Consider the following 21,944-nt stretch of genomic DNA (forward strand, 5'->3'; position numbering starts at 1 on the left):
TCGTTACATCCTCCCCCTCTTAAATAAACGTTCACCCTTGAACGAGTCAAGAAACATATCTGCAGCCTCAAATAGGTGAGGATATCTGCTCCGCATCTCCCGCTCGGTCTCCTAGGTAGCCTCATCCACGGGCCGAGCTCCCCACTACACTTTCATTGAAGCTATATCCTTTGACCTCAACTTTCAAACCTGACGCTCTAAAATAGTTGTTGGCTCCACATCATAAGTCAAATCACCATCTAAATGCACTGTGCTGAAATCCAGAACATGAGACGGATACCCAATATACTTTCGGAGCATAGAAACATGAAATACCGGATGCACACACGATAAGCTGGGTGGCAAAGCAAGCTCATAAGCCACCTCCTCAATCCTCTGAAGCACCTCAAAAGGCCCAATGAACCGAGGACTCAATTTACCTTTCTTCCCAAATCTCATAATACCCTTCATGGGTGAAACCTTCAAACTAACCTTCTCACCAACCATGTAGGACACATCCCGAACCTTTCTGTCAGCATAACTCTTTTGTTCAACTGTGTTGTACGAAGCTTCTCCTGAAGTACCTTCACCTTTTCTAAAGCATCCTGCACCAAGTCTATCCCCAATAGCCTAGCCTCACCCGGCTCGAACTAACCAACTAGAGATCTACACTGCCTCCCATACAAAGTCTCATATGGAGCCATATGAATACTCAACTAGTAGTTGTTGTTATAGGCAAACTCTAAGAGCGGTAGAAACCGATCCCATGGACCTCCGAAATCAATGACACAAGCATACAAGATGTCCTCCAATATCTGAATAGTGCACTCGGATTGCCCGTCTGTCTGAGGGTGAAACGTTGTGCTCAAATCAACCTGAGTACCCAACTCTCACTGCACAGACCTCCAAAACTGTGAAGTAAACTGAGTGCCCCTATCTGAAATGATGGAAACTGGGACACCATGCAAACGAACAATCTCCCGAATATAGATCTCTGCTAACCGCTCTAAAGAATAGGTAGTACACACAGGAATGAAGTGTGTGGACTTGGTCAGCCGATCCACAATCACCCAAATAGCATCAAACTTCTTCAAAGTCCGTGGGAGTCCAACTACAAAATCCATGGTGATCCGCTCCCACTTCCAATCTGGGATATCCATCCGCTGAAGTTAGCCACCTGGTCTCTGATGCTCATATTTCACCTGCTGACAATTGAGACACCGAGCTACAAATTCCACAATGTCCTTCTTCATTCTCCTTCACCAGTAATGCTGTCTCAGATCCTGATACATCTTCGCGGCACCCGGATGAATGGAATACCCTCCTCCAGAATCAACTCCCAAAGCCCATCTACATTGCGCACACATATTCGGCCCTGCATCCTTAACACCCCATCATCACCAATGGTCAAATCTCTGGCATCATCGTGTTGAACTCTGTCCTTAAGGACAAGCAAATGGGGATCATCATATTGGCGCTCTCTAATGCGATCATACAAGGAAGACCAAGAAATCACACAAGTCAATACCTGACTGGGCTCCAAAATATCTAACCTCACGAACCGATTGGCCAAGGCCTGAACATCAACCACAAAATGTCTCTCCCCAACTGGAATATATGCCAAACTCCCCATACTCACCGCCTTCCTACTCAAGGCATCGGCCACCACATTGGCCTTCCCCGGATGGTACAATATAGTAATATCATAATCCTTTAGCAACTCCAGCCATCTCCGCTGCCTCAAATTGAGATCGTTCTGATTGAACAAGTGCTGAAGGCTACGATGATTAGTAAACACCTCACAAGACACACCATACAAGTAATGCCTCAAAATCTTCAATGCGTGAACAATGGAAGCCAACTCCAAATCATGAACAGGGTAGTTCTTCTCATGGGGCTTCAACTGACGAGAAGCATAAATAATAACTCTGCCATTCTGCATCAACACACACCCAATACCAACTCTCAAATCATCACAATACACGGTATATGAACCTAAAGCTGATGGCAAAACTAACACTAGAGCTGTGGTCAAGGCAGTCTTAAGCTTCTGAAAGCTCTCCTCACCCTCATCCGACCACCTGAATAGAGCACCCTTTTGAGTCAACTTGGTCAAGGGCGATGCGATCGATGAGAATCCCTGAACAAACCGGCGGTAATAACCCGCCAAACCAAGAAAGCTGTGAATATCTATGGATGAAGACGGTCTGGGCCAACTCTGAACCGCCTCTATCTTCTTCAGATCAACCTGAGTACCCTCGGTGGACACCACATGCCCCAAGAAAGCCACTAAACTGAGCCAAAACTCACACTTAGAGAACTTTGCATAAAGCTTCTCCTCCATCAATCTCTGCAACACGACTCTCAAATGTTTTGAATGCTCCTCCTAACTACGCAAGTACACCAGAATATCATCAATGAAAACTATGACAAATGAGTCGAGATACGGCTGAAACACGCTGTTCATCAAATGCATGAACGTTGTTGGGGCATTTGTCAGCCCAAAAGACATCACCAAGAACTCATAATGACCATATCGGTCCTGAAAGCTGTCTTAAGAATATCCAAGTCCCTGATCTTCAACTGGTGATAACCTGAATGGAGATCAATCTGGGAGAACACTCTCGCTCCTTGAAGCTGGTCAAACCATTCATTAATGCGAGACAGAGGATACTTGTTCTTAATTGTTACTTTGTTCAACTGCCTATAATCAATGCACATCCTCATAGTGCCATCCTTCTTTTTCACAAATAGAACTGGCACACCCCAAGGCGAAACACTTAGCCGAATGAACCCCTTATCAAGAAGTTCCTGAAGTTGCTCCTTCAACTCCGTTGGTGCCATACGATATGATAGAATAGAAATGGGCTGAGTGCCCGACACCAGGTCAATACCAAAATCAATATCCCTATCCGGTGGCATGCCCGACAAGTCTGCAGGAAACACATCAGGAAAATCCCTCACAACTGAAACAGAATCAATACTGGAAGTCTCTACACTAACATCCCTCACAAAGGCTAAATACGAAAGACAATCCTTCCCAACCATATGTTGGGCCTTCAAGAACGAAATTACCCTACTGGGAACATAATCAATCGAACCTCGCCACTTAATTCGTGGCACACCCGGGATAGCCAATGTCACTGTCTTAGCATGATAATCCAAAATAGTACGACACAGAGATAGCCAATCCATGCCCAAAATAACATCGAAATCCACCATACATAACAACAAAAGATCCACTCGGGTCTCTAGACCCCCAATAGTCACCACACACGACCGGTACATACAGTCAACAACAATAATATCGCCCACCAGAGTAGATACATGAACAGGTAAAACAAGAGACTCACGGGGCGTATCCAAATAATGAGCATATGTATGATGACACATAAGAATAAGTGGAACCAGGATCAAATAATACAAAAGTATCTCTGTGGCAGACTGAGACAATACCTGTAATAACAACATTGGAAGCAATAGAATCGGATCTAGCTGGAAGTGCATAGAAATGGGCCTGACTGCCACCTGATCGACCTCCCCCTCTAGGGTGACCCCTAGCTGACTGACCTCCACCCCTAGCTGGGTGGGTGGGTGGTGGTGAAGTAACCGGCGCTGAAGCCGATGGCTCACTCCTCTGCTGAGATGAACCCGCAAGTCGATGAGGATACTGCCTCCATATATGACCCATCTCTCCACACTCATAGCAACTCCTGGGTGTTGGAGATAGGGACTGAAGGGAACCCCTAGCACCAGAATGACTAGCAGATGCACCCGACATAGAAGAGCCCTGAACTGATGGAGCACAGGATGAACTTTGAGCTGGAAGGGCACTGAGTGATGACTGACCCTGATGAGAACTGTGAGAACCATGAACCGATGATGCCCCACAATAACCTGGGCGAGCTGGCTAAGCATGCCTGAATGGATGGCCTTTGCCGTGCTGAAACTGACCTCTCGAAGGAGCACCACCGTAACTACCAGGTCCTCGAGGCCTCTTGATCTCCCTCTTATCTCGCTCTTGACAACGAACTGACTCAATCTCCCGAGCAATGTCTACAACCTCCTCAAAAGTAGTACCATACACCCTCTCCCTGGTCATGAGAATACGAAGATGATATGTGAGGCCGTCAACAAACCTCCTAATCCTCTCTCTATCTGTCAGAACCAACCAAATAGTATGATGAGATAACTCTGAGAACCTCATCTTATACTGATACACAGTCATCTCTCCCTGACGCAACCACTCAAACTGCCTGCGCAGCTTCTCTGTACGAGACTACGGAACATACTTCTCCAAAAAGAGAAAGGAGAACTGCTGCCAAGTAAGGGGTGCTGCACCAATATGCCTACGCCTCTTATAAGCCTCCCATCAAGTGAAGGCAGCTCCAAAAAACTGAAAAGTAGTGAAAGCGGCCCCGCTGGTCTCCAGAACACCCGTTGTATGAAGAATCCTCTAACACTTATCCAAGAAAACCTAGGCATCCTCGCCCTCTGCACCACTGAAAGTCGGAGGCTGAAGTCTACCAAACCTATCCAACCTGCGATGCTCGTCCTCTGGCATGGCAGGAGCTACATAGTCTTGAGCAGTTGCAACCGACTGGGATAGATGTGCCCCCGGTATCTGAAGTCCCTGCACGACCTGCTCAGATGTGCGAGCGGTGGGAGTTTGAGCGCCTCCCCCGGCCTGAGAAGTAGTTGCGGCTATAGTAACTGAAACCTCCTGAGCTAGGCCAATGCATACTAATAGAATCTAAGCCAAGGCTTCCTAAAGACCCGTAATCACAATGGGCATAGCTGGTGCTGCTGGGGTGTCCACAACTGGGACTTGATCCTGCACTGGGGCGGCTGGTGGATCTGCAGGCGCTGCCCTAGCTGCTGTGCGGGCCACACCCCTACAACTACCACGATCGCGTCCTCGGCCTCTACTGGCCACAGCTGGTGGTACTGGTGGTCGTCCATCCTGACCAGTAGCACGTGTCCTCACCATCTGTGAGAGAATAAAATATCAGAAGTTTAGTACTCGGATCAGCAGATTAGCACGACAAGAATTTCAAGAATATGAAGTTTTTCCTAAAGGTTCTGCAGCCTCTCGAGGATAAATACATACGTCTCCGTACCGATCTACGAGATCTACTAAAGCTTCTCATGACTCGTGAGACCTATGTAACCTAGGCCCTGATACCAACTTGTCAAGACCCTAAACCAAGACCCGGTCGTGATGGCGCCTCTCGTGAAGACAAGGCCAGCCGACACAAACTCCTAATTCATTTTAAGAAATTAAAATAACATAATTTAAGTCTTTAACATGATTAAATCTCAAATAAACAGTGAAACATTACAATTTGCAGAAAAACCAACACAGCCCAACATCGGGGTATCACCAGTCATGAGCATCTAATACAAGTCTAGGAATATGGAAAAAGGGACTATAGAGTCTATTACAAAATCCAGTACAAGGGAAAGAAATAATGATAAGATGGAGAAACACTGGGTTGCGAACGCCGAACAGCTACCTAGTGGGCTCCAAAAATAAGCTGGAAGCTATCAACCCTTGCTAGCAGGACCTGAAGCTCCTGAATCTGCACACAGGGTGCAGGGATAAAGTGAGTACTTCAACTCAGTGAGTAATAATAATAAATGAAGACTGAGCGATAAGAAATCACGTAAAAACATAACATCATGCTATAAAGAAGTAGTGTAAAACCAAAAAACGCAATAAAATAGTGAAATCTTATAAAATACCTTGGATTAGAATAAGCTTCTTTAAAACACCCTTTTCAACAGTTAAACAAGTAAATGAAAAGCAGCTAGAAAAGATAAACAAATAAAATCCGCCCCTCGGGCACAATGTCAACAAAATCAGCCACTCGGGCAATAACATGGAACAACACCAGCCCCTCGGGCTATATCTCATATCACAATGGGTATCCGTGCTCACTGGGAGTGTACAGACTCTGGGAGGGGCCCCTTACGGCCCAAACGCAATATCAAGCCACCTCGTGGCATAATCAATAGGCTCTCGGCCTCATATCAAGCCACCTCGTGGCGTACAACTCAACAACTCGGCCTCATAATCATAATCAATACAACACTACTGCGGCGTGCAGCCCGATCCCATAATAATCCTCACAACACAGGCCCTCGGCCCTACTCAGTCGGAAATCTCAAAAAGCCACTCAGCACAGTAAAATATGATGCTCAGTCCAAAATATCATTTAAAGTGTTAAAATATAGTAAACATGGCTGAGTTATGAAAATAATATAATATAGCATGACTACATACAGATATAAAATCAAAACAGTAAGGAAATAGCAGTAAAAATCCCCTAAAGGTCCAAATAATTTGCACGGGGCTCAAATATGGCATTCAGCCCAAAACATGATGATAGCAAACAGTTTTCAATCAAATACGCGGTAAAATAGTCATTTGGGATGGACTAAGTCACAATTCCCAATGGTGAACGACCCCACACTAGTCATCTAGCGTGTGCGTCATCTCAATATAGCACAACTGTGTGAAATCCGGGGTTTCGTACCCTTAGGACAACATTTACAATCATTACTCACCTCTATCCGGTCCAAACTCTAGCCCGCAATGCCTTTGCTTCTCGAATTGGCCTCCAAATGCTCCAAATCTAACCAAAATCAGTGCAAAACCATCAAAATATGCTACGGGAACAAATCCCACTCGAAAGAAATCAAATTACAACACAAATCCTGAAATTGGCCAAACCCGACTCCCGGGCCCACATCTCAAATTTCGATAAAAATTATATCAATAGACTCCTTATCACTTCCCGATTTCATTCATATATAAATTACCAAAATCCAACCACAAATGATCCCTCAAATCCCTAATTCTAGGTCTCCAATTACAAGCCCTAGTTCTTCAATATTATGCTTAAATTCCATGATTAATTAGGTAGAAAACACATTATGATTGAGTATTAAGTCCATAAATCTTACCTCCAAGTGTTATCCTTGATTCCCTCTTAAATCCCCTTCAAAAAGCTTCAAAATCGCCCAAAAATGGAGGAACTTGTGCTCAAAATCGCGGAAATGAGCTTTTAAAACATTCTGCCAGGCATTCAAATCCTTCTTCGTGAACGCGGTCAAAGCCTCGCGTTCTTGTCACTTTGTGCATACGTAGCCCTCACATTTAATCATATATTGATTAGTTCACCTATGGGGACATTTCCCCCTACAAGGTTAGAAAAGAGACTTACCTCGTTTCGAGCCTACTTCCAACTCAAGAATGCGTCCAAACTCTCAAACCAGAGCTGCACAATCCGAAACTATTCAAATAGTGTAAAAGTTCATTATTATAAGCTTACAAATTCATATTCTAGCTATTAGAGTAATTTTCCAACCCTAAATGCAAAGTTTCAAAAATTCACCCCGGGCCCGCGTGTCCGAATTCAGGAAATTTTTGTAGAAAGTTGTTACCCATAACCTAAGGATCAAGAATATATGATTTTTACTCCATTCCATAACAAATTTCGTGGTTAGATCTTACTCTAATCCCATAATTTTTACTAATCTTTATGTGTTAATCTACCCAAAACCCAAGTATTAAACTCACATTAAGTAGAAATAACTTACCTCACAATGCTAGGTTGAAATCCCCTCTTTGGAAGCTCCCAAATCGCCCAAGTGTAGAAGTGAAATAAAATAAATGGCCTAAGTCCCATTTTTAAAAGCTGTGTCCAGGCCTCTGATGTCGCATTTGCGATATCAGGTTCGCAAATGCGAAGGTCGCAATTGCGACAAAATCATCGCAAATACGAACCTGGGCTCCCACTGCAAGGGTAGCAAATGCGACAAAAGAGTCGCAAATGCGAACAAAATGTTGCAATTGCGATGACTGCACAGCTCAGGCTTCTTCATAATTGCGAAGCCTTCCTCGCAAATGCGGTCAACGCAAATGCAAACAATTCCTCGCATTTGCGAGACCTGCAACACTGCCAAGAAATACCAGAAAAACTGGAGTGTTTTACTCCCAACACACGTCTGAAACTCACCCGAGCCCTCGGGGCTCCACACCGAATACTCACACAAGTCTAACAACATCATACAAACTTGCTCGTGCGATCAAATCGCCGAAATAACATCTAAAACTACGGATTTAACACCAAAACACATGGAATTTTTAAGAACATTTGGAATTCCTATTTTTATAACCGGACGTCAGAATCACGTCAAATCAGTCTCGTTTCTCATCAAATTTCACAGACATGACTTAAATGTTATATTGGACCTGTACCGGGCTCGGAAACTAACATATGGGCCCGATACCAACATGATCAAACATTATTCAATTTCTTTAAATCCTTAGATTTTCAGTTTAATAATTTTTAACAAAAATTCATTACTCGAGCTAGGGACCTCGAAATTCGATTCCAGGCATACTCCCAAGTCCCTTATTTTACTACGGATCCTCCGAGATCATCAAAATACGAGTCCGGATCCATTCACTAAAAATGTTGACCGAAGTCAAACTTGGCATTTTAAGCCAACCTTAAGGAACCAAGTGTTTCGATTTCAACCCAAACTCTTCCAAATCCCGAACCAACCATTTTCGCAAGTCATAAATCAGTTAAAGTAAGTACGGGAAGTCTTATTTAGGGAAATGAGATTCTAGAAAGCAAAATGACCAGTCGGGTCATTACAACCCTTTTAAAATACATTTCATATTGGAAAAAATCGTCTTTTATATAATAATTTTCCTAATATTTTGGCGATTAAAATCCACTAACATATTTAAATCTTAAATTATTCCTTATTTAAATTAGATAGAAAATCGTAATATTTAGGTCTATATATAAAATCAATTAAATTTTTACCTAATATAAATCATTAAAAAATCAATTATTTAGAACATTAGTACAAAATTTCTATACGAAGGTATTGACCTTGAAGTTAGACATCAATTAGAACTCGAACAGATTTTGTCGCCTATTTTCCTTCCGTTGAAAACAAATACAAGACCATAACTACCCTATGATTATGTATCATAGAGAATTTTTTTAATAAATTACAATCATCAGGGTTTTAGGTATTAATTACAAATCTAATTCGTCACTCCTACTTTCTCTCTCTCAAACGTTGTATCTTACATGCTTGTGCTTATTTTTAGACAAACATCTAAAATTTAATAAATTGTCTGTAATTATGATTTTATCTAACATGTAAAAAATGCATATTTGAAGGATATGAAAGAGTTGTCTACTTATTTTGAAACGTTTCAACACTTGCCAACAAACACACTCCCAACTAGATTTGACGGATGAATCCACAATAGATGATCTACACAATGACACATTCATACCACTTACCTCCGTCGATAAATCACGTATTTACCTTGGAAATATTCAGTTATCGTTAAGGTATATGACAGGAAAGTAGGCCAACAAACACTACGCACAAAACTCACAGCTCTATGGAAACCAACAAAGGAACTACCCCTAATTGATCTAGGGTGTGATTTCTACCTAGTGAAATTCCAGAAGGAAGAAAATGTGTTCACTTCTCTATATAATGGCCCTTGGTTTGTACTTAATCACTTTGTTTCCGTCAGCAAATAGGAACCCAAATTCATAACTTCCAACACACAACTAACATACACAGCCATTTGGTTAAGACAACCTGAATTACCCACAGAGTTCTATGATCTAGAAATACTTCAACGTGTTGGGGAAAAGATTGGACTACTACTCAAAGTCGATACCTGCACGTCAGCAACTACACAGGGTCGATATGCAAGAATATGTATTGAAGTCCCTTTAGAAATGCCTCTTAAAACCCATGTCTATATTGGATCCCATAAACAACAATTAGTATATGAGGGGTTCAATATGCTATGTACTCTTGGTGGTAAACTTGGACACACAAAGAACCTTTGTTCATCACTCTTCAATCCGATACAATCCACCACCACTACCATGCACACACCACTAATAAATATGCCTTCAACCTCACACAGCTCCAACCCTAACACTTCCCAAGCTATCCATCCACAATCCAAAACACGACTGGAAAATAGTCACTTTTCCCACCAAAAATCGTTCACGAACAAAATCACCAACCTCAACTAATGTCTAATCATACAATTCCAACATTGGCGGCGCGGGACCCACAAATATGTTTTTTAACTCTAATTCTAATATTTCCCATGTTGGTAAACACCTACACCTCAAGAATCCTAATTAACACTAATCCCTTAATTCAACCGAAGTTTTTTAATGAAACTAATTTAAAAATACTTAATACCCCTGAACCAATGGACCAAACAGCCAATTCTCATGGGCCAGGTCTTGAAGCCCAAGCCACTAGCCCTAACAAACTAAACCCACAATCAAAACCTCACCACCCGTTACACTCAGCTACTCAAACTGCTGATTCAGCAATTACCAACACACAAAGCACAAGAAATAGCCACGTGGCACACGAGCATACACCAGCTGCAAATCAAGACACATGCAACCACAACTCATCCCAAACAATAGGCACTCAATTGCAAGCCTACATTACGGCAACCCAACTCTCCGAAAATAACAATCACGGCCCAACACCCTCACTCACTACCCAATTACCTAACACAATTTCTGACAAAGTCCAATATCCAACACAAGCAACCGGCTCAAACATTTCACACGAGCCTACACACACATTACCCATATCAAATCAACCGGCCAACTTACCCAATAAAAATTAATCTAATACTGAAACCTCATCATTTCCCTCTCAAACTAATACTTCTACACATACTCCTCCCTTACAAGATACATCACCACCAAATGAATCGTTCACCTTACAATTTCAACACATGAGAATACTTTCCTTTACCAACACCCAATCTTTCTAAACACTATCACAATGCAACCATCACAGGAACACCCACCACAACCCACACCCATCTATATCATACAATATCCACCAACTCAAGCTTACCCCTAGTCATGGTTGGAAATGAGCATGCAAGACCATGCACTGACCTTCACCATGGAGATAGACAACCAAGATGTAATAGTGATGATCCAAAATCCGACGAATATAGCTCAAATAGTCACCGAAGGGGATGCGCATGGGAGTGACTCTCTACAACCAATTCCTATGGGTAATGCACCCCCCCAGTCCTTCACCCACAACCAACAATGACACCACAAATCCCCACTCCTCTGCCAATGTTCGTGCCACCATCTCCACCAATGAACAACATAGATCTTCCCTTTTACCCACCCCAATAGCCACCTCATACATTTGTTCCATGGATACAACCTCGCACAGCAATATCACCTATAATACCACTCCATGCACAAACATCCCCATACCACCCCCCTGACACCTCCAACCAGCCCACTTCCCCTTCCCAGTCCATCTCACAATGAACTCGACGCCATATCTTACTCGGAAGTAGCAACAACTATGACAGAAATTAGAGAAACATTTCCTATACTGAGCTACCTAAATGGAAATAAGACATACATCCTCAAAGAATAGTACAAAAGAAAAGTGATCATAACCTATCCACCAGAGCTACAAAGTGTATCACTAAATATACGTCCAACAAGAAACCCCCGATGTGGGGAAGTTTGCAATAATGTTGATTCCAGCACTGATGAACACATCTTCAACAATGGAGAGGGAGACTCCATTCAATCCACTCAATGATCAATTCATGTAGTTTGTCATATGGAACTGCCGAAGAGCTCAATCACCGGAGTTTAAAAGAAATTGTCGCTCGATGTTTAACTACCACAAACCATCTCTTGTGGTTCTTCTGGAAATGCACATGCAAGATCATGAATATCTTAAACCTGAGTTTGGCTTCTCACATTTAGCACAATCGCTTGCTGAAGGAATTTCTGGAGGAATCGCCCTATTATGGAAGGAGGAGGACATCAAACTTGATAAAGTGGCAGCCACAAACCAGGAGGTCCATTCCATTGTTTAGGTATACCCTAACCCTAACGCTTGGTTACTATCCATTGTTTACACAAAAAATGATACACATGCACGCACTATACTGTGGGACAATTTACGTACTATACATGATCAAATTAGGTTACCTTGGTTAATAGGAGGTGATTTTAATGAAATTACTAGATCTAATGAAAAATATAATGGCCTTAGTATTAATAATAATCGTAGTGACCAATTTATAAAATGCATAAATTATTGCAACCTTGTAGACTTAGGGTATATGGGTAGTCGTTACACTTGGTCTAATAATCGTCAATTAGTCAATAAAATTCTAGAACGTTTAGATAGATGCTTAGCTAATTACGAATGGCTAAAACTATATCTTGAGGCTTCAGTGCATCATTTGCCCAGAACACACTCAGACCATAGTCCCTTACTATTAAGTTTAAAAAAGTATAAAGCTCCTCAAGATAAAATATTTCGCTTTGAAACCATTTGGACCACTCACCCTGAATTTCCCTCCATTATTACCCAAAACTGGACTCCTAATAAATCTACACTTAAGGACATTCAGGATTTCCAAATACATTCTTTCCATATTACATTCTTCTCACGTGAATTTGAAGAACGTTTTCGCTAGTTTTGTGAAAAACTTTAGTGGAATGCTTTTTTTCTCTCTTCTTTGTACTTGAGAGGTGCAAAACCTTGAAAGTACATCAAATTATTACATATTTGGTTTGGATTTATCACCTACTACAAAAGCTTAATTTAATAACAATGCTTTATTCTATTAGTCATCACATGTACATTAAGACAGAGGCAGAAGCATGTTCGCAAAAACAACTAATCAGAAAGCTTTTTTCTAGATCAAATAAAGAGCAAATTACTTTATTGGCCAAAGCGTTTTGGCATAATAAATGGAATTGCTCGTGGCTTAGTGTATCTCCATCAAGATTCTCGACTACGGATTATCCACATAGACCTTAAAGCAAGCAATGTTTTGCTAGATACAGAAATGAACCCAAAGATATCAGACTTTGGTATGGCTAGAAGCGTTGCAGGGAATGAGATAGGAGCAAACACAAGCCATGTGGTTGGGACACAGTAAGAATCTATTATATCATACAAAGTACTCTCATATGAAATCTTGTTTTTTTAATTCCCTAAGTGTTTCTTTTTTTTCGGGGGGGGGGGGGGGGGGGGCTACATATACCCAGAATATGCAGTAGATGGAATCTTCTAATTAAAATCAGATGTATTTAGCTTTGGCATCTTGGTGTTAGAGATTGTGAGCTGCAAGAGAAATTTCTCCATCAAGATCACAACCTTAACCTTCTCGGTCATGTAGGCACTCTATACATAGTCTCTATTATACATATATGGAATTTATCATGATCCATGATCTAAATTCAAATGGGCGTGGAAGCTTTACAAAGAAGATAGGTCCTTGGAATTAATTGATGAGCAGCTAGCTGATTCTTGCCATATATCTCAAGTTTTAAGGTCAATCCAAGTGGGTCTATTATGCGTGCAACTATGTCGAGAAGATAGACCAAACATGTCTTCTGTAATTATGATGTTGCGTAATGAGATTGTACTGTCAGAAGCTAAAGAACCAGTATTTTTCATAGAAAGAAAGGTACCTAGTCCAGAAAACTGAGGACCGCAGGCAGGAAATTCAAATAATGAAGTCACAAACACATCATTAGATCCTCGATAGAGTATGAACAAGATAACTATTTTGACTTGTGTGCACATGAATAGTAATTTTCTGAAATAACTTAGAGCTTTGATTCTTGAGAAATACTGTAGCATCTAAAACAAAAGATCAAGCTGAGTATTTCCTTGAAGATGTTATCTACTTATGGATGAAATATTATTCTATTTCTATTGTTCTTTGTTACAAATATCAAACTGAATTTGTTTCTTATAACACAAAACTTCTGAAGATGTAAATTTGATCAAACTTAATATATGTTTCTTATAAAACAAAACTTCTACAACAACTCAGTGAAATCCTACAAGTGGGGTCTAGGGTAGGTAGTATATTCGTAGACCTTACCTTTACTCCGGAGAAGTAGAGAGACTGTTTCCGATAGACCCTCGGCATAAGAAGATAGAACGAGGCTATGCAGCAATAACAACAAAAGAAACCAGAAAAGATAACACCAGCAACACAATAACCAAGAAATAGACAGGAAAGCAAAAACACTAAGCAGTAATAATGGCACTGTACTACAGAAAAGTAATATGGGCACAACAAGCGCCACTAACATCCCAAGAGAAATCACTACCAGACTAGCTTCCTACAACCTAACCTACAATTCTAATGAAGTACTAAGGACACAACTAGAGTCACTATCTCCTAACTAGCCTCCTATCACCTAACCTACAATCCTAATGCTCGACCTCCACAACTTCCTATCAAGAGCCATGTCCTGCCTGATCACCTCTCCCCAATACTTCTTAGGTTGCCCTCTATTTTTTCTTATACCCGTCAAGGCCAGCCGTTTACACCTCCTTACCGGGGCATCCAGGCTTCTCCTCCGCACGTGCCCGAACCATCTAAGCCTAGCTTCCCACATCTTATCTTCCATGGAAGCCACACCCACCTTCACCCGGATATCTTCATTCCTAATCTTATCCAGCCTAGTACCCGCACATCCATCTCAACATCCTCATTTATGCAACTTTCATCTTCTGGATATGGGAATTCTTGACTGGCCAACACTCTGCACCATACAACATGGCTGGCCTAACCACCGCTCTATAAAATTTGCCTTTAAGTTTCAGAGGCACCTTCTTGTCACACAAGATGCCAAACCCAAATCTCCATTTCATACACCCCACCCCTATACGGTGTATGACATCCTTGTCAATCTCCCCATCTCCTTGGATAACCAACCTCCAGTACTGTAAGCTCCCTTTCTTGGGATGACTTGAAAGGCAAGCCTCATATCCATGTCCGCTTCTCCTGACCTGCCGCTAAACTTGCACTCCATGTACTCTGTCTTAGTCCTGCTCAACTTGAAACCTTTAGTCTCGAGGGTCCGTCTCCAGACCTCCAACCTCTCGTTAACACCACTTCACGTTTCATCAATCAGAACTATATCATCAGCGAACAACATACACCATGACACATCCCCTTGAATATGGTGAGCCGGTGCGTCCATCGCTAGAGCTAATAAGAACGGGCTGAGCACAGATCCTTGGTATAACCCCATAACAATCGAAAAATGCTCTGAATCGCCTCCCCCCCCCCACGGTCCTAATCCGAGTCTTAACTCCCTCATACATGTCCTTAATCACCCTAATATACACTATCGGAAAGGCATCTCCAAAGGACCTCCCCAGGGACCTTTATGTTTTCCAAAACTACTAGCTATAACAAGTTTTATGTTCTGCATCAATATGTAGATGCACCGGTCTGTACGTGTGAAACTATAGTAGGGGCAGTTGTAAAAAGAGGGACGGGCTAGACCTAAAATCACATGGAAGGAGGTTGTGTTGAAATAACTACAAATCCTTGGAACTAATACCGACTTAGCTAAAGAATGGACTCAATGGAAGAGGAAATCCATTTAGTTTTAGACTTGATAGAAAATTTCTATTATATATATATATATATATATATATATATATATATATATATTCACTTGTACTTTTATTTTATTTTGATTTTGATGAGTTGTGCTGAATAAAATAAATGAATTCGTAACGCCGACCCGAACTTTGAATTGTAGTTGTTGTTAACACAAATCTATATTAGAAGTTTGCAACAAAAAAAGCCCTAGTCAGCAAACACGTGAAAAAATAAAAAGAGAAACAAAAGACTACATTCTTTTTGCTTGATTATCAGCTCCCACTTAGGGATAACAATGGGGCGGGGCAGGGGCGGGGCGGGTTTACTCTTATGCGGGTGCGGGACGGGGCGAGGCAGGACAAGTTAAAATAATTTTTAAATTTTTTAAAGCGGGGCGGAACGGGTTGCGGGTTTAATACGCGTCAATGCGGGTTCAATGCGGAACAACTTAATATATTGTCTGTTATGCAATTTTATCATCTATTCTACTTAGGATTTACAAAGTAAAACAGGACAGAACCTTTGGACACGAAACAAAATTGAACAACTTGTAAGTTGTAACTTGTAACCCACTATTGTTTATCCTTTTAAAAGAAAGAGCTGAACCCAAAGTGCACGATACGACCAATTCGACATTTTCTTTGTTGGCAATCTTTTTTTTTTTTTCCTATAATACTCCTCACCACTTAGAAAATTATGCAATTTTAGTATATTGTCTATTTGTTTCTGTTATAGAACGTCTAAATCTAATATCATTATGTATTTCTATGGGGGAAAAAATTAGAGGAAAAAACAAATTAAGCGGGAATAACTATGAAAATACTCCCACTTCCCTAGGCCATGAAAATACTCAGCTCCAAGCATGGAACTAAATGAAATTGCGCAGCAATTACAAGTAAACCGAAAATTGCGTTACCTGTTGCTACTAGCAAAGGAACTCTTGAGTATCTGCATGATCCTACTGCAATAAATAGCTAATAGTAAGCATAATTAAGGCCCCTAACCTCAACTGCCCAAAATTCAGCCATAGGAAAGAGGAAAATAAAGAATAAGAAAAACAAAGAAACTCAATGACATTACCTCGCTCTAGCTTGGCGGCTTCTTCGAGGATGACGATGAGGAACAAGAACATTAGGGTTAAAAGTTGGTACTTTGTGGTATCATTGCAAATTCACAAAATTTTCTGACGGAGAAATCAATTCCATAGTATTTGAGTACAACTTAAATGATAGTAAATGTATAATGATGGGCTTTGATTTAGTCCTGGCCCAATATATGAACAAGCATTTAATATCAGTGAACTTTAAAATTCATAGCAAGGATTCACAATCAAGGAAATAGAAGAAGAAGGGTCCATCTCACCTAATTTTGGAACTAATGCTCATCCTAGACTTAATCTAACAAACCTGATGTATACACGAAGTTCGTTCCTAATTAGATACAACTCATAAAATGTACAATCTTAATAGTAAGATACATATGGAAACCCTTCTGTAAAAATCTGTATAAATCTGTAACTTAATTTACCGGGGATCTAACTGTGTGATGGTAACTTCATTTGTTGTATATTTGGTTGAAGAATAATCAGAATCAGTAAATTTGCTTCCTGTGAAAAAACCAGGTTCCTTAGCTTGAGGCAAAACGGCGTCATTAGCCAATATCATAACAACTGCAGACATGTCTGGTCTGTCTTCTGGACGTTGTTGTACACATAACAGAGCGACATGAATTAACCGTAGCAATTCAGAAAAATAACACGAATCTGTTAGATGCACATCAATTAGCTCCAATGTTCTACCTTCTTTGTAAAGTCTCCACGCCTGTTAAATAACACAAGCAGTACAGAATCAAGGAACTAGTTGATGCGTCTTTAATGGATTCAAGTTATATATACTGACAATTAAGATTTTTTGCACTATCAGTGTAGCTTAACCTTGTGATAACATATTAGTTACATTATCACTTGCAATTACTTACAAATGGTCTGCATATATAAGTATTTGTTTACACCTTTCAATGCACAAAACTTAAATCATCTTTAATTAACATACAGGTCTTACATGTCCGAGAAGGTTGATATTGCGACTTCCATGGGAAAATCCTCTGTTCCTCCTGCCACTGATTATCTCTAGCACTAACACACCAAAGCTAAATACATCTGATTTAATTGAGAAAACACCATCGACCACATACTCTGGGGACATGTAGCCACTGCATCACATATTAAACAGTAATAGTGTTAGACAGAGAATATAATAAATAAGATAAATGCTAAAAAGTGGTGGCATTAAATTTCTTACTGTGTCCCAACCACATGGTGTGTATTAGCACTAGTCTCATTCCCTATCACAGTTCTAGCTATGCCAAAATCTGATATCTTGGGATTCATGTCAGTATCTAGCAGAATGTTACTAGCTTTAAGATCTCTGTGGATAATTCTTAGCCGAGAATCTTGATGGAGATACAGAAGTCCTCTAGCAATTCCATTGATGATGTTGAAGCGCTTAGGCCAGTTGAGTATCGTGCTCTTCTTTTCATCTGTTAAAGGGTCATCTGTTAGAAAACTGAGAATAATATTGTAAGAAAGTGCAGCTAAAACTTGATCAAACTATTAACTTTGTTATGTGTACTAATATAGGTTCTTTGAATGAAAAAAATATATAGGTTCTTTGAGTTAAGAGAAAGTAACCAGACCAAATATGAAGAAATCTAGACTTCTGTTGGGCATGAATTCATAGACCAGCATTTTTTCTTCTCCTCCAACGCAGCAACCTATAAGCTTCACAAGATTTCGATGCTGAAGTTTGGCAATGCAAATAACTTCATTCTTGAACTCATTAACTCCTTGCGAGGAAGACTTTGAGAGCCTCTTTATAGCTATTTCTTGTCCTCCCTCCAGGATCCCCTATGATGCCATAACATATAGATGGCTAAATAATTCAAAACTGTCATCTGTTTACTCTCAATTATAGTACATATTATTTGCTTAAAGAATGATTCATAAGCTTACAATGTTACCTTGTAAACAGATCCAAATCCACCTTCTCCAAGCTTGTTCTCAGCTGAGAAATTAGAGGTTGCTTTAGTTATAGTTGATAGGGCAAACAGTGGAAGGTCTAGGTCATCATCTTTCAAATTCAGCTTCCTCTTGTTCTTCTTTGTCCAAGTATACAAACCTATAGTCAAGCCAACCACAGCCACTCCAATAAATAACGACAGACTCAACACAAGTAGTTTCGTTTTCTTCCTCGAGCCTGAAAAAGGAAAAAGAACATGGAGGGTAAATAAACTAAATGTACATGGAAAAATAAGGTTCCTCAATTGTAACCAAAGCTCCCTACTGGACATACTATGTGAATTTCTAACAAATAGCTAACCGAAAAAACAACTAAAGCTGACTATTAGGAAGTTTAGTTGATTCAGCTAATACTCCTTATTGATCAAAATAGCATAAAATTTGTCACACAAAGTTTACCTAACTCTGATGTAGCCATCCTTATGTAAATGTCCTGTCCTCCAGGTAATTCTCGAATGTCAATTAAATCACCATACCAAAGCAAACAGCCACTTCCACCATTGCGTATATCAAGATTTGAGTAAGCCACACAAGAGCAGTTCTTTAAGCAAGCTCGTTTACACTCTTGGAGTGTCATACTCACATCAAACCAAGAATACTGTGTATCTGGAAGTTTTATACCAGAGTACTTGAGAAATCCATCTCCATTCTGGCAATTAAGGGGTGTCCTTCTAACACACCCGCCGGACCAGTTTGTCTTTGCCCAATTTCTTGGATGTTTAGGCACAAACTTGTCTAAGCAACTACATACAGGAGAAAGTATGATGTTGCAACTACCATATGCACCACATGTTCCGTAATTGTCACAGGTATCTGCTGGTGATGCCAAGTAAACGTGCCATTCCTGTCTCTTCTCATCCCACGTCCAACGCTTAAGCATACCATGATTATTCAAGGTTAATTTGGATATAACATAACTATCCTGTAGCATGAAGCTGTAAAATGCTTTCTTTTCATCGAAATCCAACCTAAATGTATAAATGGGATTTTTTGTTAGTCCTGGTACACCACTCCAGCGAAGACCATTCCATGGTCCGCCACTGAACACCTTAACTTTACCTTTCCTCATGACATCTTGTGGATATCCAGTAGGATCACAATGAAATGTATATTCTCCTGGAGCTGGATCATATTCATTCTTCCACGAGGAGAGGTAAAATTCTTGACCAGTCACAAAGTTCTTACCAAGCTTCATGCCCGGTAAGAGTGTATCTGTAGGATAATCAAAACTCTGCCACATGAAGTTCTCAGGTTCACTATCATTTGCATCTCTTACAATAAGATTCCCCGAATTCAACAACTGTGCAACTGGATTCTTCACAGCCAAAGGTCTCGACGTATTAGTACACCACATGATTGTATTTGAAGCAGCGAGAAGAGCAAGTCGCCCTGGATCGATGATTTTCAACATAACACCTGTTGTATTGTTGAGTGGAATTGCTCTATTGGCAACCCATACCACAGACTTGTCAGGTAAATCATGCTTATACCATATTCCAACATACAAATTATTCGTGAAACTACCAGGGGAAAAAAATCCCATTTCAAAGCTTCCATCAGATGAAGTGATGGTTTTACCATCTGTTAGAAAGTCAGATGACGTGATAGTATCTTTTGCACTAGATATAGAGCATAGGAAGGCACATAATAATATCTGCAATAAGAACTGAAGCATAAGCAGAAAACTTTCCATTTGCAGCCTTGCTGAAAAATTAGTCCTTGCCTTCCAGTGAAAGTCGAGACCAGTTTTGTCAATATTAATTACCCTATTCTTTTTTAAGCCATCTCTTCAGCCTATTCAGGTACAGAATCATATCGTTTGGAGAGAAGTGAAGACAATTAATGATCATAGAAACAAGTGATAGTATCAGCCAAAATCAAATATCCGTGTTAAGACATTAAAGAACTGCGCGCTTTATCACATGCAACCTTATCCAAAGTTTATCAGCAACTACTAAACCAAGCTATCTACCAAGTACTGGTCTCATAAATACAAACAAAAGAAAAAAAGAAAGAAGTTGACCGATCGACCCTTTTGGAATTTGGATTCAATAAACATATATATAGTGGTCAAGGCCTTAACTAAGAAGCATAAAACAATTCTACCTGCTAGCTGCTATGTTGTAGGTGCTACATGGGGCAAAGTAAGTGCTGGAATGTACTATTGATCTTCTTCATATGAATGTGGATATTATTCAGTGTAAGTTTGGAAGTTTGGATTGATTGTTGTTGGCTAGCTGACCTTTTCAAAAACTGGAGCTTTCGATATTCACAAAGTTTGCATTTATTTTAGGCTTACTATTGATGACTTCATTTTCAAATGGAGGTTTAGATTATTGAAAACGTTAGGTGGTGATGACTTCTTTTTTTTTTTTTTTGTGAAATTTGACAGATTAGCATTCCAATCTCTACTGATCAAGTGAAAAAATTCAGACGTGAAAACAAAAGAAAATTACTGAAATAAACAAAACAGGCCATGCATCTTCAAGGTGGGTCGAATTGAATCTCCGCAGCCTTTAGGTGTTTATTTCTGGAACTGGAAGTAGCCATCTCCCACTTGTCCAGTTGCATGAGTTCTCCAATCTGTCTCGGCAAACCTTCCAAGCTTGTGAAGAAGATGTGTTAACGATCGATGTCTGAGACTCAACGAAGCTAGTTTATGTGTTGACCATGTCTGTTTGCCTCCCTAAAGTAGTGTCAGAAATAATTAGGCCTTTGATAGTGTATTTATTGTCCTTAATGAATTTAAGTCTTTTACTTTCATTGCAAGGATTATGGCAGAATTCTTTTCCGATACTACAAAGCCTATAAAATTTGAGTATTAGTTTTATCACTAGAACAAACTTTGTGAATTGTAGATAGCATAAAGAGAAGAAGATGCTTTTTATAATGTATTTGGTTTTAGAGAGAAATAGGGTATTTATAAATATTTTAGGTGTCTTTAAAAAATAACAGACTCAACCTTTGTCTACCGACAAAATCAATAGTCATCTTTTCAAAACCAATAACTGTTAAAACATTTTGATAATTTAAAAATGTTATTTGTCAAGTAACAAAATTAATAGATGACTAAAAATGTTAACTTCCGACTATTTAATCGGCTCTAGTGCCCAAGTGAAATTCTAATTTCCCTCCAAAACATCTTTCGGAATATTCAAACCCATTCCTTTCTTTATGTTTTCAATGAGGGACAAGTTTCCTCCTCTTAAAAGCTAACACATTGTATACGGTCCAAATCGGAGAACTCGATTTCGAGGACTTAACAGTACCTCGGGCTCAAGTTCGACAACACAAAGTAAAGACCAGATCTGACTGGAAAATGCATACCTCGAGAGCAAATCGAAGGCCTGGTACGACCTCCCTCGAGGGAATTCCATTTCG

The 21,944-nt window shown here is 40.2% G+C and overlaps 1 protein-coding gene across 4 annotated transcripts; it reads right to left on the reverse strand.

Annotated features, from left to right (window-relative positions):
* Positions 1-5,278: 5,278 nt before the first annotated feature.
* Positions 5,279-21,291, reverse strand: LOC104235383 (G-type lectin S-receptor-like serine/threonine-protein kinase At4g27290). Of its 4 annotated transcripts, XM_070172291.1 has the most exons (10): positions 20,670-21,284; positions 18,963-20,005; positions 18,506-18,741; positions 18,182-18,392; positions 17,788-18,025; positions 17,548-17,698; positions 16,568-17,307; positions 16,404-16,448; positions 6,550-6,617; positions 5,279-5,561 (listed from the first exon to the last, which is right to left on the reverse strand). In XM_070172291.1, exons 2-7 carry the CDS (start codon positions 19,972-19,974, stop codon positions 17,011-17,013), a joined length of 2,145 nt encoding a protein of 714 aa, XP_070028392.1. In that variant the 5' UTR covers positions 19,975-20,005; positions 20,670-21,284; the 3' UTR covers positions 5,279-5,561; positions 6,550-6,617; positions 16,404-16,448; positions 16,568-17,010. The 4 variants fall into 4 exon arrangements, with proteins under 4 accessions (XP_070028392.1, XP_070028391.1, XP_070028390.1 ...); XM_070172290.1 differs by having other exon boundaries at positions 16,404-16,445; positions 18,963-21,291; XM_070172289.1 differs by having other exon boundaries at positions 18,963-21,291.
* Positions 21,292-21,944: the final 653 nt, after the last annotated feature.

This window comes from Nicotiana sylvestris, chromosome 4 (genome assembly GCF_000393655.2).
Source record: "Nicotiana sylvestris chromosome 4, ASM39365v2, whole genome shotgun sequence".
Lineage (NCBI taxonomy): Eukaryota > Viridiplantae > Streptophyta > Magnoliopsida > Solanales > Solanaceae > Nicotiana > Nicotiana sylvestris.

What these genes read in the sequence shown, in the direction of transcription:
- LOC104235383 (XM_070172290.1), bottom strand. Translation starts at nt 20,256, where the DNA reads ATGGAAAGTTTTCTGCTTATGCTTCAGTTCTTATTGCAGATATTATTA. An exon ending in GATTTGGATCTGTTTACAAG is followed by an intron (nt 18,393 to 18,505) that starts GTAACATTGTAA and finishes ATGGCATCATAG; the next exon opens with GGGATCCTGGAGGGAGGACA. An exon ending in TCTAGATTTCTTCATATTTG is followed by an intron (nt 18,026 to 18,181) that starts GTCTGGTTACTT and finishes ACCCTTTAACAG; the next exon opens with ATGAAAAGAAGAGCACGATA.